The sequence below is a fragment of the Carassius carassius genome, chromosome 30 (genome assembly GCF_963082965.1).
Source record: "Carassius carassius chromosome 30, fCarCar2.1, whole genome shotgun sequence".
In the NCBI taxonomy this organism is placed as follows: domain Eukaryota; kingdom Metazoa; phylum Chordata; class Actinopteri; order Cypriniformes; family Cyprinidae; genus Carassius; species Carassius carassius.
The window spans coordinates 13170944-13192749 of record NC_081784.1 but is presented as its reverse complement, the minus strand read 5'-3'; the positions used below and the strand labels follow the sequence as shown (position 1 = coordinate 13192749).

Sequence of the window (21806 nt, the reverse complement as noted above, 5' to 3'; positions counted from 1 at the left end):
TCTGTTATTACTAAATTGTATAAATTTGACCCAGAATGACCAATGAAAAAATGTGACAACTTGCCCCATCCTGACATTTATGAAGAAAATGAGCACAGTTCAACCTTTTGAGTGAAAATCAACTATATTACTGTAGCTAACTGAATTCATGTCTGAATATATGTTGTATGTGGATTCATTTCACTTAAATGTTTCAATGAAATAACATTTTTGAACAATTTTATTCTGACAGAAATTCAGCATATATATCTTATCGCATGTACAAGCTAATAAACCGAGAGAATGCTACCAATAGAGGGTGGCGATGAGCAGAGGGTTTTGTTTGCGGTAGATCAGACAAGTAAACCTCCAACAACTACCCCTCATTCCAGCCCACCTCTCTCTCTCTCTCTCTCTCTCTCTCTCTCTCTCTCTCAGTGCATGAACTTAATCGTAGGTAGTTAACCATTCGAACAGCTGCGTTCCAGTTTCTCCGTCTCTCTCGCTCTCTCTCTCTCCGACTGCATTCACTTCCTTACTTTCAGCCCTCCCTCTCGCGCTCTCTCCTCCTCTACATCCTCAATCTCTCAGCAGCAGCAGCAGTTTGCGTCCTGAGAGAACTGGGACGAACATTCATGGGGCGCGCGCAGCATCTTTATTTCCCCACGTTGCAATTTGAGGTCATATAGGTGGAATATACACGCCGACGCAGCAAACAAACTTGAGTCGTTCGGCGTTTAATCTTCCGGCTTAAAACGTTCAGTCGCACCATATCTGCTTTTATTTGTGACATTTGTGGCTGTGCTGAACTGTGGTGATGGATGGGGATGCGTGTGTTCGCGTGTGGACTCGACCTCTGCAAGTGATGCTCCAGCAGAAGAAGATCAAAGCGCGGAGGAAAAAGCGCAAGGAGTTGTTCGGGGGACAGATGTGCTTCTTGGGGCTGCTGCTGTTGGCGGTGTCCTTCCTGTCCGGTTTGGCTGACAATTCCGGTAAGTTTCGGTTAAGGATTTGTTAGGAATGCGAGTTTGTGAATGCGGAGGGGGGTAATGGAAAGTTTTACGGGAGAATCATAGTGCACTCTAAACTGTTACAGACCCGTACTCGCAAATCAAAGGAAAACATGCAGAATCACAATCGGAACTGGTAGAAAACTATAAACCAAATTAACCGTTAGACAACCCTACTCACAAGTGTTTTACACAAGTTTAGCCTACTTAAGACTATTAAAAGGTCATATGATGCGATTTCAATTTTTTCCTTTCTCTTTGGAGCATTACAAGCTCTTGGTGCATAAAGAAGATCTGTAAAGTTGCAAAGACTAAAGTTTCAAATCCAAAGAGAAAAGTTAAGGCCCGTTCACTTCACCCTAAAACGATTTTTTCTAACACACCCCCACATGTCTACATCACTATGTGGGAAGATTTGCATAAAGCCGCCCAAATGTTCCCAGAAGGCAGAACTGTTATTCTGCTATTGCCGCCTGCGCTAGGTCGTGTAGCAACTGTTTTTCATTGTGAAAGCGAAACTAATTTATTTGTTTGGCCATCACAAAGAGGACACAATTACAATGTAAATTCTAATTAGTAAACCTTACTCAAAAAAAAAAAAAAAAAAAAAAAAAAAAAAAAAAAAACAAGTGAAATAAGATTTGTAATTTGTACTAACAAAGGTTTATCTAGTGTTGTCACCTTAAGAGCAAGTTCTGGCAACTCAGAATCACTATCAACACTATTTCAACAACTAAATGATTAAGTGCAATATAATGTGTGTGTAGTTCAAACAACTCATTTATTTAATTTGAGCTAACTCATGTAAAATTTACTGCAACTTGGAATTTCTTAGCTGTATTTACTTAAACAGCAGTCTAATTTACTTGCTAAAACCATGCAAAACAATTGCCTTGAAAAAAACCAAGCAAGCATTTCTTCAGTAAATTAAGTGCTTTAAACATCCATTACACATTAATGATAACAATGTTCCTTATAACACAACACATACAATTTCACATAAATTTAAGGTAGTGACAGTTCAAAGTTAAAGGTAATTTTTTTCAATGCAGTTTTAACTTGTATTACAAACATTTTGAAATGATCTGATTTGGGGAATGTTTGTAAACACTGGAGGTAGCAGTGCGATGAGTTTGGCACTGGGTTGCCAATAGTTTTTTTTTTTTTTTCTATTCCAAGTCAAGCATCACACTGTAAGTGTTCTTCGCATTATTAGGGTAATCCAAATGTAGCAGTAATACAAACGTTGCACATGGCAGTCCATAAGCGAATGGTTGAGGTAGATTCTGGAGACTGTTATTTGCAGTACTACCCTGAACAATGATGGCAGAAGACACAGGGTCAGAGCAGAGAAGATTTGGAGAAGAACTTCATCTTCAGTGATACTAGTGCCCAGATTGCATCTACATCAGTCACCTGTATATAACCAGAAAAATATAATATAAGTAGGGAAATTATCAGTTGTCAGTGTTATCTGTCTTGCCTAGCATGCCATGCCATTGGGCTAGTTCACCCAAACTTGAAATTGAAAAACCATGACTTTTGCTTATTTTCAGAACACAAATGAAGACATTTTTAAATAAAATCAGAGAAATTTCTATTCTTCAACTGAATGTCTATTTCCCCAAAACTTTTGACAATTGATCACATAAAGCAATCATGTGTCTTTAGAAGACTTGACCTGCTTTTTTTAATTAGCTGTAATTTAATAAAACCTAGTAAGTATAACAACTAAGTAAAGATAACCAATTATATCTAAGTAAGGTAATCTATTGGATTTTACAGTGTAGAAATCAGTGGATAAGTTGTATTTACAACACAGTTTCGGAAACAGTTAAACCCAAATATGTGTGCAACGCATTTTATGGAAGATGATGACTGTTTCCTGTGAGAGTAGCCTATAATGTGATGTTTTGTTAACAAATTTTGGGAGGAGCATGCGCAGATAATCAACGCGGTCAATTCACCAAGAGTAATCACATCCTCCATCCAACCACCATGAGAGAGCACCACTATAAAGAATCATAACAGCCGTACCTTCATTCTCTCTACTCTTCACCATCAACCCATTCCCGGGGGGAGCACTCAGCGTTCGGGCCGATGCCAAACTCGGAGCCCTCTCCCTAGACAGCATGCCAAATACGCATGCTATTCTTCTCTCTTTATTTTCTGCCAGGCGAACTCTTAAAACCAGTGTCTGTTTCTGTAAAGTGGGGCAGTTCCATATTTGCAAGGACAGTCTAGTGCTTCTGACTCACAGTATGTAAGTACATTTACATATGTAAAGGATTTGCCACTGATGATTCAAACATGAGTTCTGAGCAGATCACAAATGCAAATATGTTATTATGTTTACGCAGCGTGATACACAGCACAACGTGTAATAAGACAGTGTAAGTCATTATAATAAGTATTTATGTCCACTTATGTCCCCATTATGTGGATGCAACAAATGCCTCATTTGTAATGTTTTTTCTTAATGGGACACATGGTATTACAGTAAAAAGGGCCCTGGCATTTTTGCTCAGACCGGCCCACCACAATCGGTCGGACATAACCAGCCAGTACACCATCCTTGTGGTCCCTGTAGATATGCATATCTACCGTTCCATTCCCAAAAACCCCTACAAAGCTGAAGACTAAGTGCCATGGACCAGTGTGCTCACTTTCTCTTGACTGACTCCCTGGTGATCAAAGGTGCTCTCCTCCACTGCTAACTCAACCTGGCTTGACTATACATAAGGACAGAGAGAGAGATGATTACAATTATTTGACAATTATCAAAATAAGGATCGATTTTGGTTATATAGTCCTGTATTCTTGAAGAGCAGGATTTCTAGATGGACAATGTGCTCCATGTTATAAAAGTTAGTTAATCTTTAGAACACAATAGAATGTGGATGTTAACGCAGGAGAGGAGAGATCCAAATGCAGTGTGGAATTTAATGGGTAATCCAAATCAGAATCCAACAAGCAGGGGTCAAAACCATAACTCCATCCAACAATAAACAAACAGGGAAGGAACAGGAACAGGAACAGGAAACTCGGAAGGCGAGGAAACTGGGTGACGGAATGAAAGGACTCCATGAAGACAAACAGAAAAAGACCGGTTAATATAGGAAGGGTAATGACTATCAAGTGAAGACACTTGAGTGCAATTAACAGGAGTGCAATTACTGTGATGAAGGGACAAGGCTTTGTGGGAATTGTAGTGCCAACGGTGAGGTGCCTATGGGGAAGTGAGACCACTAGTGGAGACTCAGGGAAACAGAGACCAGACAGCGTGAACAGTACCTCTCATTGTTGAGACTTCCCATAAAAAAACAAAAACAAACTACACTACCAAATTACTCACACAAAACGTCCTAATAATATATATGATATTTATTTTATTCACTCACCGTTAATATTGCATATTTATGATATTGGAAATTCATTAGAAACATGAGAAAATATCTACTTCGTTGAATATACAGCAAAACAAAAATATACAGCTTTCAAAATGCAAGGCGGGTTTTAATCCCCATATATCATGCGTTAGCTACCTCTCTTACTGTAGGCTTGGAAACTGAAGCTACAGCACTAAACATGTCGGTTATTTTTGCACATGTTGAGGCATCAACCTCTAGAATTTTTATTGTATGGCCCCCAACTTCTTCTCAACCCCTTTGCACTTTAGTTTCTCCATCCTAAATACACAGATTTCTGTCTCTGACCCACTGACTGCAACCAATGGGGCGCTGTACCTGCTTTATGTGCCGGTCGTTGGCCAATTAAAAAAAAAAAAATCATATTATATCGACCGGCCCCCAAGTGCGTCGGCCCACCAGGCATTTGCCCTGTATGCCAGATTAACAGTCCAGCCCTGGAAGGGCGTAACATTTTTCGTCACACGCTTGAGGCATCAAATATCTATTATAAACAGCATGACTGTTAACTATTTTAAAGAACCGTACTCACAAAATTAGCTGTTTCGGAGAACCATACTATAGCAGTCTAATCAATTTTAAAGAACGGTTAACCATTTAAGTGATCCATACTCTACAATTAACTGTTCAGGAGTGCATTTCCCATACAACAATGTAACTCACTGATTAACCTCCATATTACGATGCACAAAATGTCATTTTGCTTTATTTGATTTTTGATTCATTGTGGGATCCCTCTTGCATCATATGCTGGGTATCCCTTTAGGTATTTATGCACATGCGCACCCTTCAAAAACTGCACTTTGAGAGGACGTGCAAAAATACATATATAATGCATTTGTATTTAGATAGAATGGAATATATAGATTATACTGCATGTTAGCTTCCTTATTGTGCCCAAGATCATACAGTATTTATTTAAGCCCATATGTCTTACTAATGAGAAACTATAACCACAGGTCGAGAGCTGTAGTTCCAACCACCTAAGTGTGTGATGCTGTTTGCAAATATTCGTTTGAACTATGGTTTCGGGAAACACCGAATCATTGTACCATGTTGGTAAAAATGGAAATTGTGACCATAGTTGGCTAGCAATGTTTTTGTGAAACGCACCCCTGGATAGCTGTACTTATACTATTAACCATATTACAGAGGTGTACTTATGACTGTTAACTATTTAAAGAGCAATGGTTACAATTTAAACCATTACAGATGATCATACAGTCACTATAAATAGTTTAAGACAGTTCTGAGTATGGGTCACTCACCATACTTGGCCACATCACTAAACTATTTTTATTATTATTTTAGAGTATTATACTCACACTATAAGCTGTTTTAGAAGTCAATCATACTCACACTTTTAAATGTTTAATTTTACCTCTATTTGATTAATTTTTTATTCAAATTATAATTTTGTTATTGTTAACAAGATTGTGGTGTTGATGCATATAGTGGTTTGTTCTGAACTTCTGTCGTTAATAATAGACTGTTGCAAGGCAGTTTTCTCCTGCAGTGCGGAGATAGTTTGTGTTCTGATCCATAATAAATGGACTGTAGTAAGCCTGTTGTGGTTTACCCGCAGATTCACGAGCACTGAAGGAATTCATTAGTACTGAACATAGATTGTTGTTAACTGACACAAGGATCACTAAAAATCATCTCCTTAGGTTATACAGTGGGGCTTGAAAGTTTGGGCACCCCTTGCAGAATCTGTGAAAATGTGAATAATTTTTTTTTTTTAAATAAGAGAGATCATACTAAATGCATGTTGTTTTTTATTTAGGACTGTCCTGAGTAAGATATTGAACATAAAAGATGTTTACATTTAGTCCACACAAAAAAAAAAAAAAAAAATGCTGAAATTATTAAAATAACCCCATTCAAAAGTTTGGGAACCCTTGGTTCTTAATACTGTGTATGGTTGCCTGGATGATCCACGACTGTTTTTCTGTTTTGTGATGGTTGTGCACGAGTCCCTTGTTTGTTCTGAACAGTTAAACTGAGAACTGTTCTTTGGAAAAATCTTTAAGGTCCTACAGATTCTTCAGTTTTACAGCATCTTTGCATATTTGAACCCTTTCCAGCAGTGACTGTATGATTTTGAGATACATCTTTGCATAGTGAGGACAATTGAGGCACTCAAACACAACTATTAAAAAAGGTTCAAACATTCAATGATGCTCCAGAAGGAAACGAGATGCATTAAGAGTTGGGGGGGTAAACTTTTGAAGATGGCCACATTTTTCTTATTTTGTTGAAATATATATTTTTTCCATTTAGTTCTGCCCTTCGTAAGCAAAGGAAGATACTTGTATGTTTCCCGGAACACAAATTAAGTACAATTTGATCTTCAAATTTCGAAAGTTTTCACCCCCCAGCCCTTAATGCATCTTGTTTCATAAAACAGAAAGACACAGTATTAAGAACCAAGGGTTCCCAAACTTTTGAATGGGGTTATTTTAATAATTTCAGCAATTTTTTTGTCTTGTACCCTAAATGTAAACATCTTTTTTGTACAATATCTTATTCAGGACAGTACTAAATAAAAAATAACATGCATTTAGGGTGTTTTCACACTTGGTTCACTTGCCTGGTCCGATCCAGAGTTCGGTTGCTCCCCCCTCCCCCTGCCCCCGCTGGACTGTGTTCATATTATAATATTTGAGTCCGAACCGCGGTTCGCTTGCGTCATCAAGCCAGCAGCTGTTTACCCCGTTGCTTGGTAACGACAGCGCAGGAGAAGGCGGCAAATGCATAACATTACTCTCTGCACTTTTATGTATTACGTTTTTGAACTGTTCGTTTTGTTTATAAAGCTTCGGTACATAACGGCACTTGCGTCTGTCTTACGAATGTACTGAAAATGCTCTAAAGAACATTGAAGGCGAACATAAATGAGATGTACAGCTCTCTGCTTGCAGCGTGTCAGTCACGCTCATCAGGAAAGTGAGTGAAACACACACACAAACACACATTTTCATCAAATAATTTGTCATTAAAAGCGGTTCACTTCCACGATTTGGTACGATTGCGTTCACATAAGCAGCGAACCGTACCAGAGTGTAACACTAATGAGCTGATGGTATTTCAGCCATCTGTTCCATATTAATGAATCCTGACTCTCTAACACATTCTGCACTCAAAGACCAGAACGTGAGTAAACAAGGACCTTCGTTTTACAACATCTTCCAACATAATTCACCATTTGGGGCACCTATTGAGATTGTCCAGGGATACCCGCGCGAGCCTCAAAGGAGAAACGAAACACCCACATTCCTAAACACACACACAAACTTTTCTTTACGCTCTTTGTGTAAGTCCTTAATAATATGTATTTGGAATAGGTTTGTGGGTTGCATAGAATGGTTAATCCGGTTATGCGAGGATTATAAATTGCTGTCTTGTAAATTGGAAATGCTTCTCCTAATTTAATGTTTTCAAATAGAATCATGAGTTGTAACCCTACCCCCCTGCCCAGTTCGTAAAACTTTATGACCTAACAAACAGGACAGGAAAGCTAACTCTTAGAAAAGACATTAGTACCCTTTTATCTTCTCAATGTATTCTAAATGTATTGAGTATTGCCTTTTTGTGCAGTAGATGTTTCCCCATATAAATTGGAGTATCTGCAGTTTTATCGTGTGTTAATCAAACTTTAAATGTGTGTAATTCTGCATATGAATGTAACGTTGTGTTTCTATCAGTTACATATGTTATTTTTGATATCTGTTTAATCGTCATGCTTTGACGGACTCACTTATATAAAGGAAATTAATGAAAAATTTATTAATCTGGAATTACGAACTTGCTAGAATATCACTGCTGAAATCTGATAAGCCATAACTTATTAGATTGGGTGGTTCCCCAGAGGCAAAGGAACGTTTTTTCCCACTTCAGATCGCGGATGTTCATTGGTTGTTCACGCAAACAGAGGCGTGAACCAGTCACTCCATAAGTAGAACTGACCCAGGAAGTTCCTCCTCCTCTCTCTCTTCGTGTTGTTCTTGCTCTTCTTCGTGCTCTTGGTCCGCTCTTCTATCGCCGTTGATCTCAGCACGGCGGCTGAGAGAACAGCTGTTCTCATTTCTCATTTCTTTTACTTACTAAGTTCTTCTCTACACGAGGAAGACTAATTCTGAATCATTAACTTTCAAATATCGCGCGATTCCGCAGCAGCCCCGGAAGACACGAAAGATCACGCCTAGCTACAAAGGACCACGCTCACACGCACGCTGGTCTGGCGAGTCACAAAGTGACCACATGCAAGTATCATTCTCTATGGAGATTTAAATGCTGCTTAAAGTTTGTCTATTACATTTTCAAGGTGATTTGATTCGTTGTTGTCTTTCAAGGGTTACTGTCTGTGAGTTTGCATAACTGAGCGTAATTCTGTGATCATGCCTAATTCTCTCACCTCTCTCTCTCATCTTCTCTCACTCATTCTCTCTCTCTCTCTCCCTCATTTGGATTCCGTTATGTCTTGTACAAAGTTTACTGTCTGTATTGTCGTACGCGTATTTACTCTGTGTGATTTGTAGTTTGATGTATTATTAGTTCAATTATTAAAAACCAATATATTCATGATTGCCTCTGTCGCTCACATTACGAGTCAATGAAATGTCTGATCTTTAGCTACAGGCTCTTTACTTTTTAGTAACTGAAATTTCATAGTGATAGGATAATGTTTTCATGGCCAGAGAATATTTTTCCTTGAATTATAAGAAGTGATAACTTTATTGAAAGTTGATAAGTTAATCTTACGGCCGTTTGATGGACAAACCACAGTTTGATTTGCGGTAATTTACAGTAAGAGATATCACTATAATTGATATGAAGAATGGAATATTGACATATTAATGAGTAAATTACAGTACCTTGTAATGAGTTATTGATGTATACAATTGACCTGTTTTTCATCTTCAATAATTTTAATGTAACTGTCATATGAGATATATATATTAATCATATTCCTGATTAATTATTAAAATTCCCTATATATCATTTGAGTTAATTATAATGTACAACCCAGTGCGGCTACAAGAGTTCACATGAAGCGTACCCCAGACCACCGTTTTTAAGCGGACTCGGGTACGGTTCGCAAGTGCGCATCCGAGTACGGAAGACAGCGTTCACATCATCCAAACGAACTGAACTCTGACATCAATCAAACCCGGGTGCGCACCAAAAGTGCTAGTGTGAAAGCACCCTTAGTATGATCTCTCTTATTTTTTTAAAATTATTCAAATTTTCACAGATTCAGCAAGGGGTGCCTAAACTTTCGAGCCCCACTGTAACCTTATGTGTGTCTCTAATTTGTTCAAACTTGTGTCGGGACGATGTGGCAGTCACTCTCACAGACAGTAACAGTTTCTGTACCTATTTTCTCAGTCTAACATTTTAAAAGCACTTTTTCACTCATGTTTATGTTATAACGGTCGGGACTTGAAGGTTTCTCCTTAGAAGTTGGCAAATATTTGCAAAGAGGCTTTTCTTATCAGCTTGTCTAGATTTGTCTGCTCCCTCATCCATACCATCCAATCTGAATCCATCCACAAACAATACACTCCATCTGGCTGTTCGTATATTTGCAACTCAGCACAAAAATAATGATTCTTCATAATAGTCTTGCTATTAAATGTATCTCTCTCAAAGCCATTCAGTGTTTGTGCATCTGTCGTAGTACCATGACATCATACAAAACAAAACAAACATTTTGTATGCTCTGCATGTTCATTTAAGACCACCGTATTTCTAGATAATCTTGTTGTATAACTTAATTTCGACAACTGTGTACATTAAAGCTTTTGGATGTAATGGATAGAGTATTTCATTCACATATACGGTGGTTTAATCTATAGAAAGCTGCTCTTTTGCAAGAAGGGAAAGCAAATAAAGAGAAGTGGAGATAGTGAAGAATTAGATTTGGAGGTAGGAATAGAGAATGATGAAGGCAGGGAGAGCTATGCCGAGAATCTGCCAGCCAGCAGACACTGATATGAAGTGACCGCTCTATCAGTTGGCTCTGAGAGACATGCTGTCTGCATGTGGGCCAGCGAGTCAGGCCTCTGAGCTTCTTTGTTGTTTTCTGAGGTTATTTATTTATTCAGTTAGTTATTGATTTGTCCTTTCTTTTCATCATTTCTCATGTCCACCATTTTCTCTCTCTGTCGCTCTGCATTTCTCACTACCCTTATCTCTCTTTTGCACTATTTGGACAGGATTAGTTTTTCAAACGGCTTGAGTCAAATTATTAGCAGAGGACATCTGTGATGTCATGTACTGATTCAGACGGGATTTGGATCTCTGTTTTTTTGGATTTCTGTCATTTTACCCAGAGAAAGTCTAAATCCATAATGAAGATGTGCTGGGTAGTGATAGCTCTAGTTATGATTTTAGACAAATTTCATATAATGAATGATTGTTAATAATAAATGTACAAAAAAATAAAAATAAAAAATATCGCTATCCAGATCTCCTCCGAGCTAGCAAAAAACAGTACGCACCACGTTTTTACTGAGGTTGTGTTTGAAAAACATACTCTTCTTTCTCAAAGAAACTAATCACACCCAAATTGGGTATTTGACATCAAATAATGTTCCTTGTGAGCCCAGATGCTCCCAGATACCACATGTTCATGCATGGCTTGCTATCATCTGGAAGATGGACAGAGAAAGAAAGGGTGAAAAATGTGTTAGATCTTTCTATTGTCTTGGATTATTTTGGACAATTTGGACTAGAAAGTGGTTTGGTATGTTTTGGCTCAAATTTCGCAACTCATTCTCTCAAACAGGTTTAAGAAATGCACAGCACTGGCTATACCTGATGTCTTTAAGACCAATGGTTTTCCTCAGTTGGAGTCTCAGTTTTTTGCTGTTGTGTAATGTTTATGCGCCCATATTAATTTATGCTGTTTTTGCAGATATGTTTATCGAAGCTAGAAATGTCTTTTTTTTTCTCTACTTTTTTATTTGTATGTTTGCCAATTACTAAAAAGAAAGGCAGCAAAAGCAAAATATTTTACAAAAAACATGTAAGGGTATACATTTTAAAACAATAGAACAACATATAGTCACCTCATTATTAAAGTATTTAAATATTTCAGCCTCAGTATTTGAGATGATTTCATTTTTCATGTCCATGGTACTGATTCACATTACTGAATCTTCAGTCATTTTGTCACTTGTACACATAGAACTATGGACAATAGAACACCTGAAAAGACAATTAAATGAAAGTAATTGTGGCGTGACATGTAAACTCTAGGGCTTCAGTTTGAAACAATACATTATCACTCTGATCTGTCCTCAGAAGTTTATCTTTTTGTCTCTTTTTCTCCTTTTCATCTGTGAATCAAAGCTCAATTACACTTTTTAGTTACACTATCAAGCCAGTGCTGTATTGATAATAATTTATTATTATTATTATTATTATTGTCTATAAATCTTGCAATCATTGATCATGTATTTGTCAAATTTCAAACTTTAACATGGTTTTCTCTGTGCTACACTGCATTACAAAATCATATGCAAATCACACTGTTTCTCATTGAAAAATGTTTTTATGAAATAATATCATTTATAGGATTATACAGCTGTATACAGACTGATTTATTATGATTTTTAGATATTTATTTATTGTAGAAAACATAATTCCTAAGGTAGTTAAAATACATATTTTATAAATTCAATTATATAAAAAGTACTAAAAAATAGTTTCTTACACTAGTACTAACTTAAGCTTCCAGGCTTTCTCCCATAACATTAATTCTCACTGTTTTAGCCCTGGATGAAAGCTCCAAAATGTAGTGTAGGTAATGTCTCCATATTACAGGTGACCTAGCTGCTTAATTGATTTTTGCATAGCTTTCTAAGTAGGGTTACTTGTTGTTCCTCTCTCTCTCTCTTTCTCTCTCTCATTCTCTTCTGACCAGCTCATTTATCATCCACTCTGGCCCACACCTTACCTAGTCTCTATTTAGAGCAGAGCAGTTCATTATTTTAGCTAGTTTTACACCACGCTGGGCCACGAGCCTGACAGCAAGCTAGTCCCAGATGGATGACTTGAGATGGATCAGTGGCGTAATTGTAATTCTATACTGCACAGACAAATTGAATGTTTAGAATATGTGTGAAATGTCAGAGGCCTAACAGTCTTCAGGTTACAGATTTTTGGCTATTGAAGCCCATTTACAGGTTATTAGGTGTCACTGAAACAAAGGTCTACATTAAGTCTTCAAAGGATATAAAGGCCATATCGGTTATCATGAGGTTTTTGATTTATTGGTCTCAGTCAGTAATGGATACATTTAACATCTGGTATCAGATATTTAATTTTGAATGCTCCTTTCCATTTTTTGGATCTTAGTTCACTTTTCCCATCATCTACTATAGCACTATTTTCAACAAAAATTGCAACAAAAATGTAAGCAATATTTGTTGGGCATTTTCTTATAATGCATGTCCCATCTTCATTATTAAGACTTTATGATTTCACCTGAAAACCACAACTTTAATTTGCCTCTGACAAAACACTTTTTTTGGAAAAAAATAACATTAGTTTTTTTTAGTGTAGAATACATTTTTAAAGTTTTAAAGCAATGAAAAAAACTTTTGAGTTTCAAGAATTGAGTTTTTAATCATTGGATTCCTAAAGACTTCTGGAGGGTACCAAATGGTAAATTAGTTAGAATTAACATCATGTTATTGTCATTTTTCGGTGGGGAAATTTGCTTAAAAAATTTCCGTCAGCTTTAAAATATACTGACTCTGTGGTTTAGCTTTCACTTGAGCTGATGAATGGAGCCAGTGATGTTGCTGTCTGGGGCATTATTTCCTTTAAAAGCCACGCTTACACACTAAACCAGTCTCTCTCTACATGCCATTGACAGCTAATCATTCACAATTCTGTTTGAAACCTGGCTTTACATGTTAAAGCAGAGTCCTGGCACTACATATACATAGTTTCTGCAGAATTTCTGAGATGTATTCATAATGAATAAAAATCATCCAGTCATTTGATCAAGTGTGAAGAGCAAATAATGGCTCATTTTTCAGTACATCACAGTTGGCAATTAAAGGGATAGTTCACTCGTTCACGAGTCAAGAACCGGTTGCATCCATTTTCGGATAACCAGTAGTACTTTCGGACAGTTCGATTCAATAAATCGGTTGAAGAAAATGGTTCACCGGTTCTTTTGCGCTCAATGTAATGGCGTCATTGGGTTTACCCGCACTCATAACATTAGCACAGAATCAGTTCAGAATCAATCACCAAAAGAATCAGTTCGGTTCAGACGCTCTGTGTGTCAGTCTGCTTCACGCTGAATCACACATGCGCAGTATCATCAGCTCCTCGGTTCTCGAAACGGACACGTCTGACAGAAACGGTTCTTGACTCGTGAAGGAGTCATTATCTGGCTCAGCTCTCTGTTCATCTTCAGCTCTCTCTTCACAGCAGTTCAGTCAGTGTACTGTTTGAGTACATGAATTACTCCGGGATATTGGTTTGTTTTAACTCAGAGGAAGTGTCAACCAAATTTAAAAAGTTAACAGCTTAAGTCATTTGTGGATTAATGCGTATTGGAGACGCGAACCATTTCAAACGATTTAGTTTGATTTGGTGAACTGGTTCAAAAAGATCCGTTTACATCGAATGATTCGTTCGCGAACCGGATATGACAAACTGCTTTGTTTTGAACTCTCTCACAACAGACACAGAAGAGAAGACAATGCTGAATAAAGTCATAGTTTTTGCTATTTTTGGACCAAAATGTATTTTCGATGCTTCAAAAAATTCTAACTCTGATGTCACATGGACTACTCTGATGATGTTTTTCTTACCTTTCGGGACATGGACGGTATACCGTACACACAGCTTCAATGGAGGGACTGAGAGCTCTCAGACTAAATCTAAAAAATCTTAAACTGTGTTCCAAAAATAAACTGAGGTCTTACAGGTTTGGAACAACATGAGGGTAAGTTATTAATGACATAATTTAAGCTTCATGTTCAAACACTGATTGCAAAAATCATATCAACACAGTCTAAATGTACTGCAGTAAAGTGAATATTTCAAGCTTTAAGAGTCACTTCACATATTTTAAAGACTAAAATATGTTTTTTTTTACATGATAAATGCAAACTTTAGTTCCTGTTATTTCTCAGTAGTCTGTTAACATAATGCAGTGATTCTTGTCCATTAATATCGTGCAAAAATAACACTATCATACTGATGTTTTGTCGAGGACCAACAAAAGAATAAACAATATACACAGTAACCTCAAGAGTATTTGCACATGCAAGCCAAAGTTAAAAATGTGTGAATGCCCTTCATTATATAACAAAATGTCAAAAGAAATGTGGCATTTATTTGTAAAGAAAGATAGCACAATTTCACTTCACTTGCGAAATACTCTAACATCATTTGTTTGCAGATGCCACTTGGTTTGATAATTTGAGTTTAATTTAATATACTTAAAAAAAAATCCAAAACACTCCACCAAAAACCATATGCGAGATTGACATTCACTGAGAAGAACAAGGCAACAAGGAAAATGCAGACTTTTTTTCAAGTATTTTACTTTTTGGGAAACCTTTATGATCTATGCACCTCAGTTGGATTGTTTTGAAGGTCCGGTGAGTTTATGGCTGCTTTCAAGTCTAATTTAATGAAATTCCAACATTATGTGTGCCTTACATATCCAAAATTATCCATTTAGGGCAAATGTATATTACAGCATCAGAATGAAGAAGTTGTATCAAATTAGTATTAAAGACAATGCCATGATAGATTTACTGAATCTAGGAATGCATTTTCTCGACATGTTTAGCATCACTGTCACAAGACTTTTTTAAATAATTATTTTTACTAAAATCATAATTGCCAATTATTACCTTGAAAGTGTAATTGTGATTATTAATTACAATTATCAAAATTAACATTGAATGGTGTTTATACAATAGTTTGAAGCAACTGAATGCCATGTTTTTATATGAAAATAAACAAGCTGAAGACACTCTAACTGAAAAACTTGTATTGCTTTTCTATGCCTATAACTTCAAATATCAACTATACATTGGATTGGTCTCTTCTTTAAATTAAAAAAAAAGTTAAAATTTAAAAATGGTATTATATTGTTATACTAAAACTAAAATTAAAACAATGGAAAACCCTTAAGACAACCTGTAGAAAGAAAAAGCACATCTTAAGCACACAGAATAACATAAGTGGACTTTGAATGATTAATTGCTGCTTTGAACGATTACATAATTGTGGTATCGGTAATTGCAATCTAGATTAGAAATTCGATTAATTTGTGCAGCCCTAATTTTACTTCTGTAATGTGGCATATTTCCAAGTGAAAGGCTATTTAGCAAGTAAAAATGTATTTTTGGACTATTAACGGTTGTAAATTGATTGTATTGTGAAAATTCAACATTACATACCAGAATGGAGCCAGACCTGAATGTGAGTTTGATAAAATAATAGCCAAATAGCTCAAATTAAAATTTGCAGCCTCAGTGGCATTAGCTGAAAGGGAAGGTCATTTCAAAGGAAGAGCAAGTTATTAAATGTAATATATTTATTTAATTAAAGATGATAAAGATAATGATCTTACAAATATCTCTTCCTAAGCATGATTTAAAATCAAATCAATAGGAAATCCAAAAAGCAACCTATTTAACTAAGTTTCTTGAATAACCAGAGAGAAAAATTCTCAGTAGTTTCTCAGTAATTAACAAAAAGTCCAAAATCCCCCAATAGAATGTCCCTAATTAATACAATGGATTTATTTTAGGCTAGCAGTCTATTTTGGAATACACAAGACAATTTAGTCAGGATGGAGGCAGATGCCACCCTGGAGCGCATGACGAGGTGAAAAGGTGATGGAGAGAGAGAAACAGCAAGGGGTTTTCTATCTGCCGGCTCCTCCCTCCACATGCCTCTCCTGCCGATGCCCTCACGTGTAGCGCAGGTCATTAATTCAGGGAGGAGGGGGTGCCCTACATACCTTTTCTCTCACTTTTTATATAGCATGCTCTAAATGTCCTCATTAGAGGTGTGATTTATGATGCCCCTACACTCCACCTTCTTTAAGTTTGTGCTGCGGTAAGAGCGACTCAAGCCCTGCATTGCATCTGTTTATGGAGTTTGCTAAAGCCAAAACCGCGCTGACCGAGTAAATCAAATGCAACACAGAGTGCAGCAGAACACAGCAAGACCACTGAACATATTTTAGAGAGGCTCTGGCCAGCCAGTAAGCAAGCAGACGGATTGCACACAGATGTTTGAAATATTTTAGACGTATGGAGATGAAAACCACCCACTCATTTAATGTAGCAAGGACAAGCATGTTGTACGGACACTCAGCAAAATGGGATGACCTGCCAGAAATGTTACGTACTGAAAACAATATGTTCTTCATTTCACATTACAGACGCTATATGTTGTTGTTTTTCAGAGTGAAAGATATTAAACATGAGGGTGGTAACCTTGAGTCTGATTGCTTGTGTGTGGCAGCCCCTATTTGGTGCTGTGAGTTGTGAGATGAGGTTCCATCTGTTTAAATTAGAGTTAAGCCAGACACAAAGAGACAAAATGAGAAGTTGTTCCCATGTTTACTGTCTTTATCTGTTTTTTATTGAAAGTATTATGCAATAGAGAACGATTTGAACATTTGTTGAAGTAACTATCCATAGTTCTTCTTGGATGATGTTACAGTATGTTCCTGTTTTAACTGTAATAATCTGCATTTCAATGAACAAACAAATTGCTGTGAAGCAAAGCTTAATTTTCAGCAGCCATTACTCCAGTCTTCAGAGTTACTTGATCCTTCTGAATAATGCTTATTTTCTGCTCAAGAATCATTTCTTATTATTATTTGTATTATTGTTTTCAAACATCCTTAAAAGCTTGTACATTTTATTTATTTTTTTACAAATAATTAGCATTTTTTTTGAAGATGCTATTTCTTTAACTAAATTAGTTTTAAAGCATTTGATCAATGCAGTAAGCTACTACACATTATTCAGGAATAATTAACAAGCTTGTAATTAAGTTTTTATCATTTTTTCTGAACTGAACTATACAGGGAACCCTACTGTTTATGTTAAAAGTAACAATTGATTTGTATTCAAGTTCCTATCTAAATATTTGTATTAATTATAATACAGTAATTATAAATAAATTATCGATCTGCACGTGTGTGAAGTTAAAGCACGCGAGCAGATCATCAAAGGGACAAGCAGGAATCCACCAAAGCTTCCCGAGGTGAAGAAGGCGTGGGATGAAGTAGCAGTGATTGTGTCCTTGTCTTCGAAAATACGTAACATTATAAAATACACTGACTTATTAAACAGACTGATTAAACTGAGGAGTTCAACGAGTGATGTTTTTCTGAAATTACCTGTTAAGTGGCCAGTCAATCTTTCAGTCATCTGCTTTGGATGCAGGCTTTCAAACAGCTCCACGCAATGAGTCAGTTAATATATGTGTGTGTATTGGCACAATTGTTCAATTAATTATCCAATTTCATTCATCATTATAAGTAGTAATAGGCTGAATTGGGTAGCCTAATTATAATACCGCAATGACTACCATCATTACATTTTTATATTTATGTAGCCTACACAATAAAATTCTTTTACACTGTAATCCTTTAGTTTTTAATATTTGGCATGTTTGTGTGATGTGCTTCCCTGTGTGTAATAAGCAAAGTCAACGCGCACTGTGGACCCGCACAGAGGCGCATTTTCTACCAACGCGCTCTTTAAATAACAAAAAAAATATTGCACCATTGACTTTAGACTTTAGACCAGGTTTGAGTTGATCTATTTTCAGCTCTTTAAAATAGCAATGCGCCAGCAATGCGCCTGAACACACCTATTTTTTAGACCAGCACGCCCATGGGCGCACAAATGGGCACAAATGCATTTGCTAATTAAACGCGAGGTGCTGGACTGGAAAATGTGAACGGCGCCGGACTGAAACTAGCAAACACACTTGCGCTGTGCCTTTGCTTCGCATTGTGCCAGGTGTATGATAGGGCCCTCTGTGAGTGATTACACTATACATTCAGTATGTTGTATTTTCAACATGCCCTCAGATGTTAATTCATGTTTATTCAATGCTAATTAAACTCCTGCTTAGCTTGAACTGACGTAAAGCAGGATTGCATGTGAACTGTCATGCCACTAAAGTGACCCATACTCGGAATTGGTGCTCTGCATTTAACCCATCCAAGTGCACACACACAGTAGTGAGTAGGGAACACACAAACACACACACCCGAAGCGGTGGGCAGCCATTTTGCTACAGCATCTGGGGCTCAGTGCCTTACTCAAGGGCACTGAGACTCAAACCTGCAACTTTCGAGTTACAAGTCCGACTCTCTAGCCATTAGGCCACTGCTGCCACAATAAAATATGTCAGATGTCACTCTGGACGCCCCCTGGCTCTGCCACTGTGTGATAGTTGAACAATGACCTCTCGTCTGTGTCAACAAAGTCTTGCTTTAATCTGAGTTTTAAGTGTTCTGAGTGATGATGTAGCACATTTCAAATAGCTAAACTGCTTCACTGTCAGCAATTAGCATGAAACCCAATGCACGCTGTGAGTGCTAGCACATTCAGATAGCCTTTTACCTGCGCTAAGAAGGGAAGATGTACTGATTAGCTTTTTAATTGTCTGATTTAGATCAAACGTGAGCTGACTATCATGCAGTGCAGTGCAAATTCTGATTAAGGATATGAAAAGCTAGCTCATTACTTTTAACACAGGATTACCTTTCATTCAAATAAGCATTTCTACTCTGTAAAAAAGACAAATATGCTTAAGATATTAAAATCCACTATGAAAGAATAATGAGTTATAAGCTTTTAATCTTTTGACTGCTTTGAATTTATATAAGCCCTTGTTTGATATTCTGTCTGATTACATAAAGCTGCAGTTGAAACATATTTGAAGGTGCTATGCTGGTTTGTAATGTAACCCGCTGAGGAAGAGAGTACTGACAAGAGATATCTGTTTTGGTCGAGTTGGTGGAGTTTGTGATTGTCCCAAGGTGTCTGTATGGGAGGGTGGCCAAAACAAGCCATTACCCCAAAAGAGTGATGTTTGAGCGGTGATGTAGGAAGAGATTTTGTGGTCCAGTGCCACCAAGACAAATTTTGCAAGCAAGCCAAAATTTGATGCAATTTTGAGCACAAATGTAATACCTAGTGTCAGTAGGACTGCTTTGCATCATCTGGGACTGTGCATCTTGTTAAATTAGAAGGAAGAATGTGACATCTGCCTAATCTTACCTCAACAAATTTCAGTAAATCTTTAAGATAAGGAAAAAATGGTGTGCAACAATAGGCCCAAACTGTGTATGAAGCTGGTAAATACTTGTTATTGCTTCACAACGTGGCCCTTGAAATGAAAAGTGCTAAGTCATTTTAAATTATATTGATTGGTGAAGTTTTTTATTTGATAATATACTGTAAATGAAATTTTAAATGCTGAAGTATAAGCAATGTGGAAAACTATTTTCTAATTTTATCTTAATATTCAAAACTGTTTAACTGTTCATAACTGTATAATTACGCTGGTTTTGGGTTTACCTGGCTCCAATTGGACATGTTAATGGGTAGTGCTAAAAACATCAAAATTAAAATAAAGCCTAAAAAGGTCAACCTCGTTGCTTAACTTGACTAGTCGACCGCTGAGAGCTTTTATTACTCTAGACAAAAATCAATGTGAATTTTTGTTATTCATAAAGCATTTAGGATGATCTAGTAGTGAAGCTACACTGAGTGACGACCATCTCACTTGTTTGCCCAGAGCCTCAAAGCTTCCTGCCTGCCCCTCCAGTCCTTTGAAGACTGATTGGTGGAGATGGGGCTTTTGTCCAGCACTTCTGGCTGACAGCAGACATGCACAGTAGGAGCCGCACCGCCAGCAGTTACTAATGAGACTATTAATGGCCTGTCACATCCATAGATGAGCCATTACTGATACCCAATCACTGACTTTATATATAACCACTATAGATTCACTTTTGATAGTTTGTTTAATCATTCACCCGGTAGTCTGATCATAAACTATACTTTACAATTTTCAGACAAACAAGTTCCCATGCTTTTCTTGAGACCCGCCTCTATCTCCAAGGCTTTCAAGAATCAAGAAATCTCATATGGAGTATGGGATTTTATTAAGACAAAACTTTATTAAACTTATAAAAATGGCATTTATTAAAACCAAAATAAATAGTTATTACATATTATATGGATCTTTTTTTTAATGATAGATAGATAGATAGATAGATAGATAGATAGATAGATAGATAGATAGATAGATAGATAGATAGATAGATAGATAGATAGATAGATAGATAGATAGATAGATAGATAGATAGATAGATAGATATTGGGGGTCCCTGTTTCCCATCCAAGTAGAAGTTTGCTTTCTGTAATGTCACTTATGTAATACAGTGTTTCCAAAACACCTTAACTTTTACCTTCATTTTCTCTTCTGATTTGTTTGTACCTCTCCTCTCCCTATAACTTTGTTTGACTAGTACTGTACCATGTTCAAGGTTTCGCCTAATGAAGATAAACTAGGTAATTACGGTTTTGGCAGTGTAGAAGTATGCAGTGTTATATTTATCCATTTTGACAGTATGGGGTCAGATGTGTCAGGGCACTCTGAATCTATAGGACAGAATTTCCCGGGTTTTTCCTCTTCGCAACAGCTGCTATCTGGGACAGTATTCTGTGGGACAGGTCCTCAGGTGATGTGCTGCAGATGTGGCTAGATAAAGCAATCTATTTTCTCTTTGACAGTGTTCAAAGTATATAGCACAAGCATCTGCAAGCTTTCTTCTTAGAAATAGCACTGTGAGTGACAGGCTTTTTGTAGATCATTACCAGTAAAAGTAAAGTAAAAGCTATATAAATAATCTTTTTTGAAATTATTTTTATTTATTGAAGCTAAATTGTTACTGTATGTATGTTTAAAGAAATAGATGAAATAGCACTGCAGTAAAAAGAGTGAAGTTGCATAATCTTTTTTAGTCATGTTTGCTCTCTGTGAAATAATTTGAACATCAGGACAAGCACCTACGGCTCTTTCTTTGTAGTGAGAGGTCCTTCTCCATTATGCGTCCTTGTCTTTCAGCTAAATTTTTATGCTGTTTTATTGTAAAACTCTGAGCATTTAAGGCATGTTTATCATTGGGGTTTGGTCATTTAACATCATGCTAGAGGCTTTTTGCTTTATGACATGCACCATATTGTCTTTGTAGATATGACAAATGTGGGTGTATATATATTAGTTATTGAAGAATTCTTTTTATGCATCAAATAATCCTAAAAAAAAAACAATCACCACATAAAATTTGCACAAT

General features: G+C 36.8%; 1 protein-coding gene across 1 annotated transcript in view; it reads left to right on the top strand.

Moving 5' to 3' along the window:
• Window positions 1-448: 448 nt before the first annotated feature.
• LOC132110668 (sodium/potassium/calcium exchanger 3-like) overlaps window positions 449-21806 on the top strand; it is a 72646-nt gene continuing 51288 nt past the window's right edge. The window contains exon 1 of the mRNA XM_059517471.1: window positions 449-971. Coding sequence (XP_059373454.1) covers window positions 797-971 — 175 coding nt within the window. The 5' untranslated portion in view covers window positions 449-796. The remainder of the gene's footprint in view (window positions 972-21806) is intronic.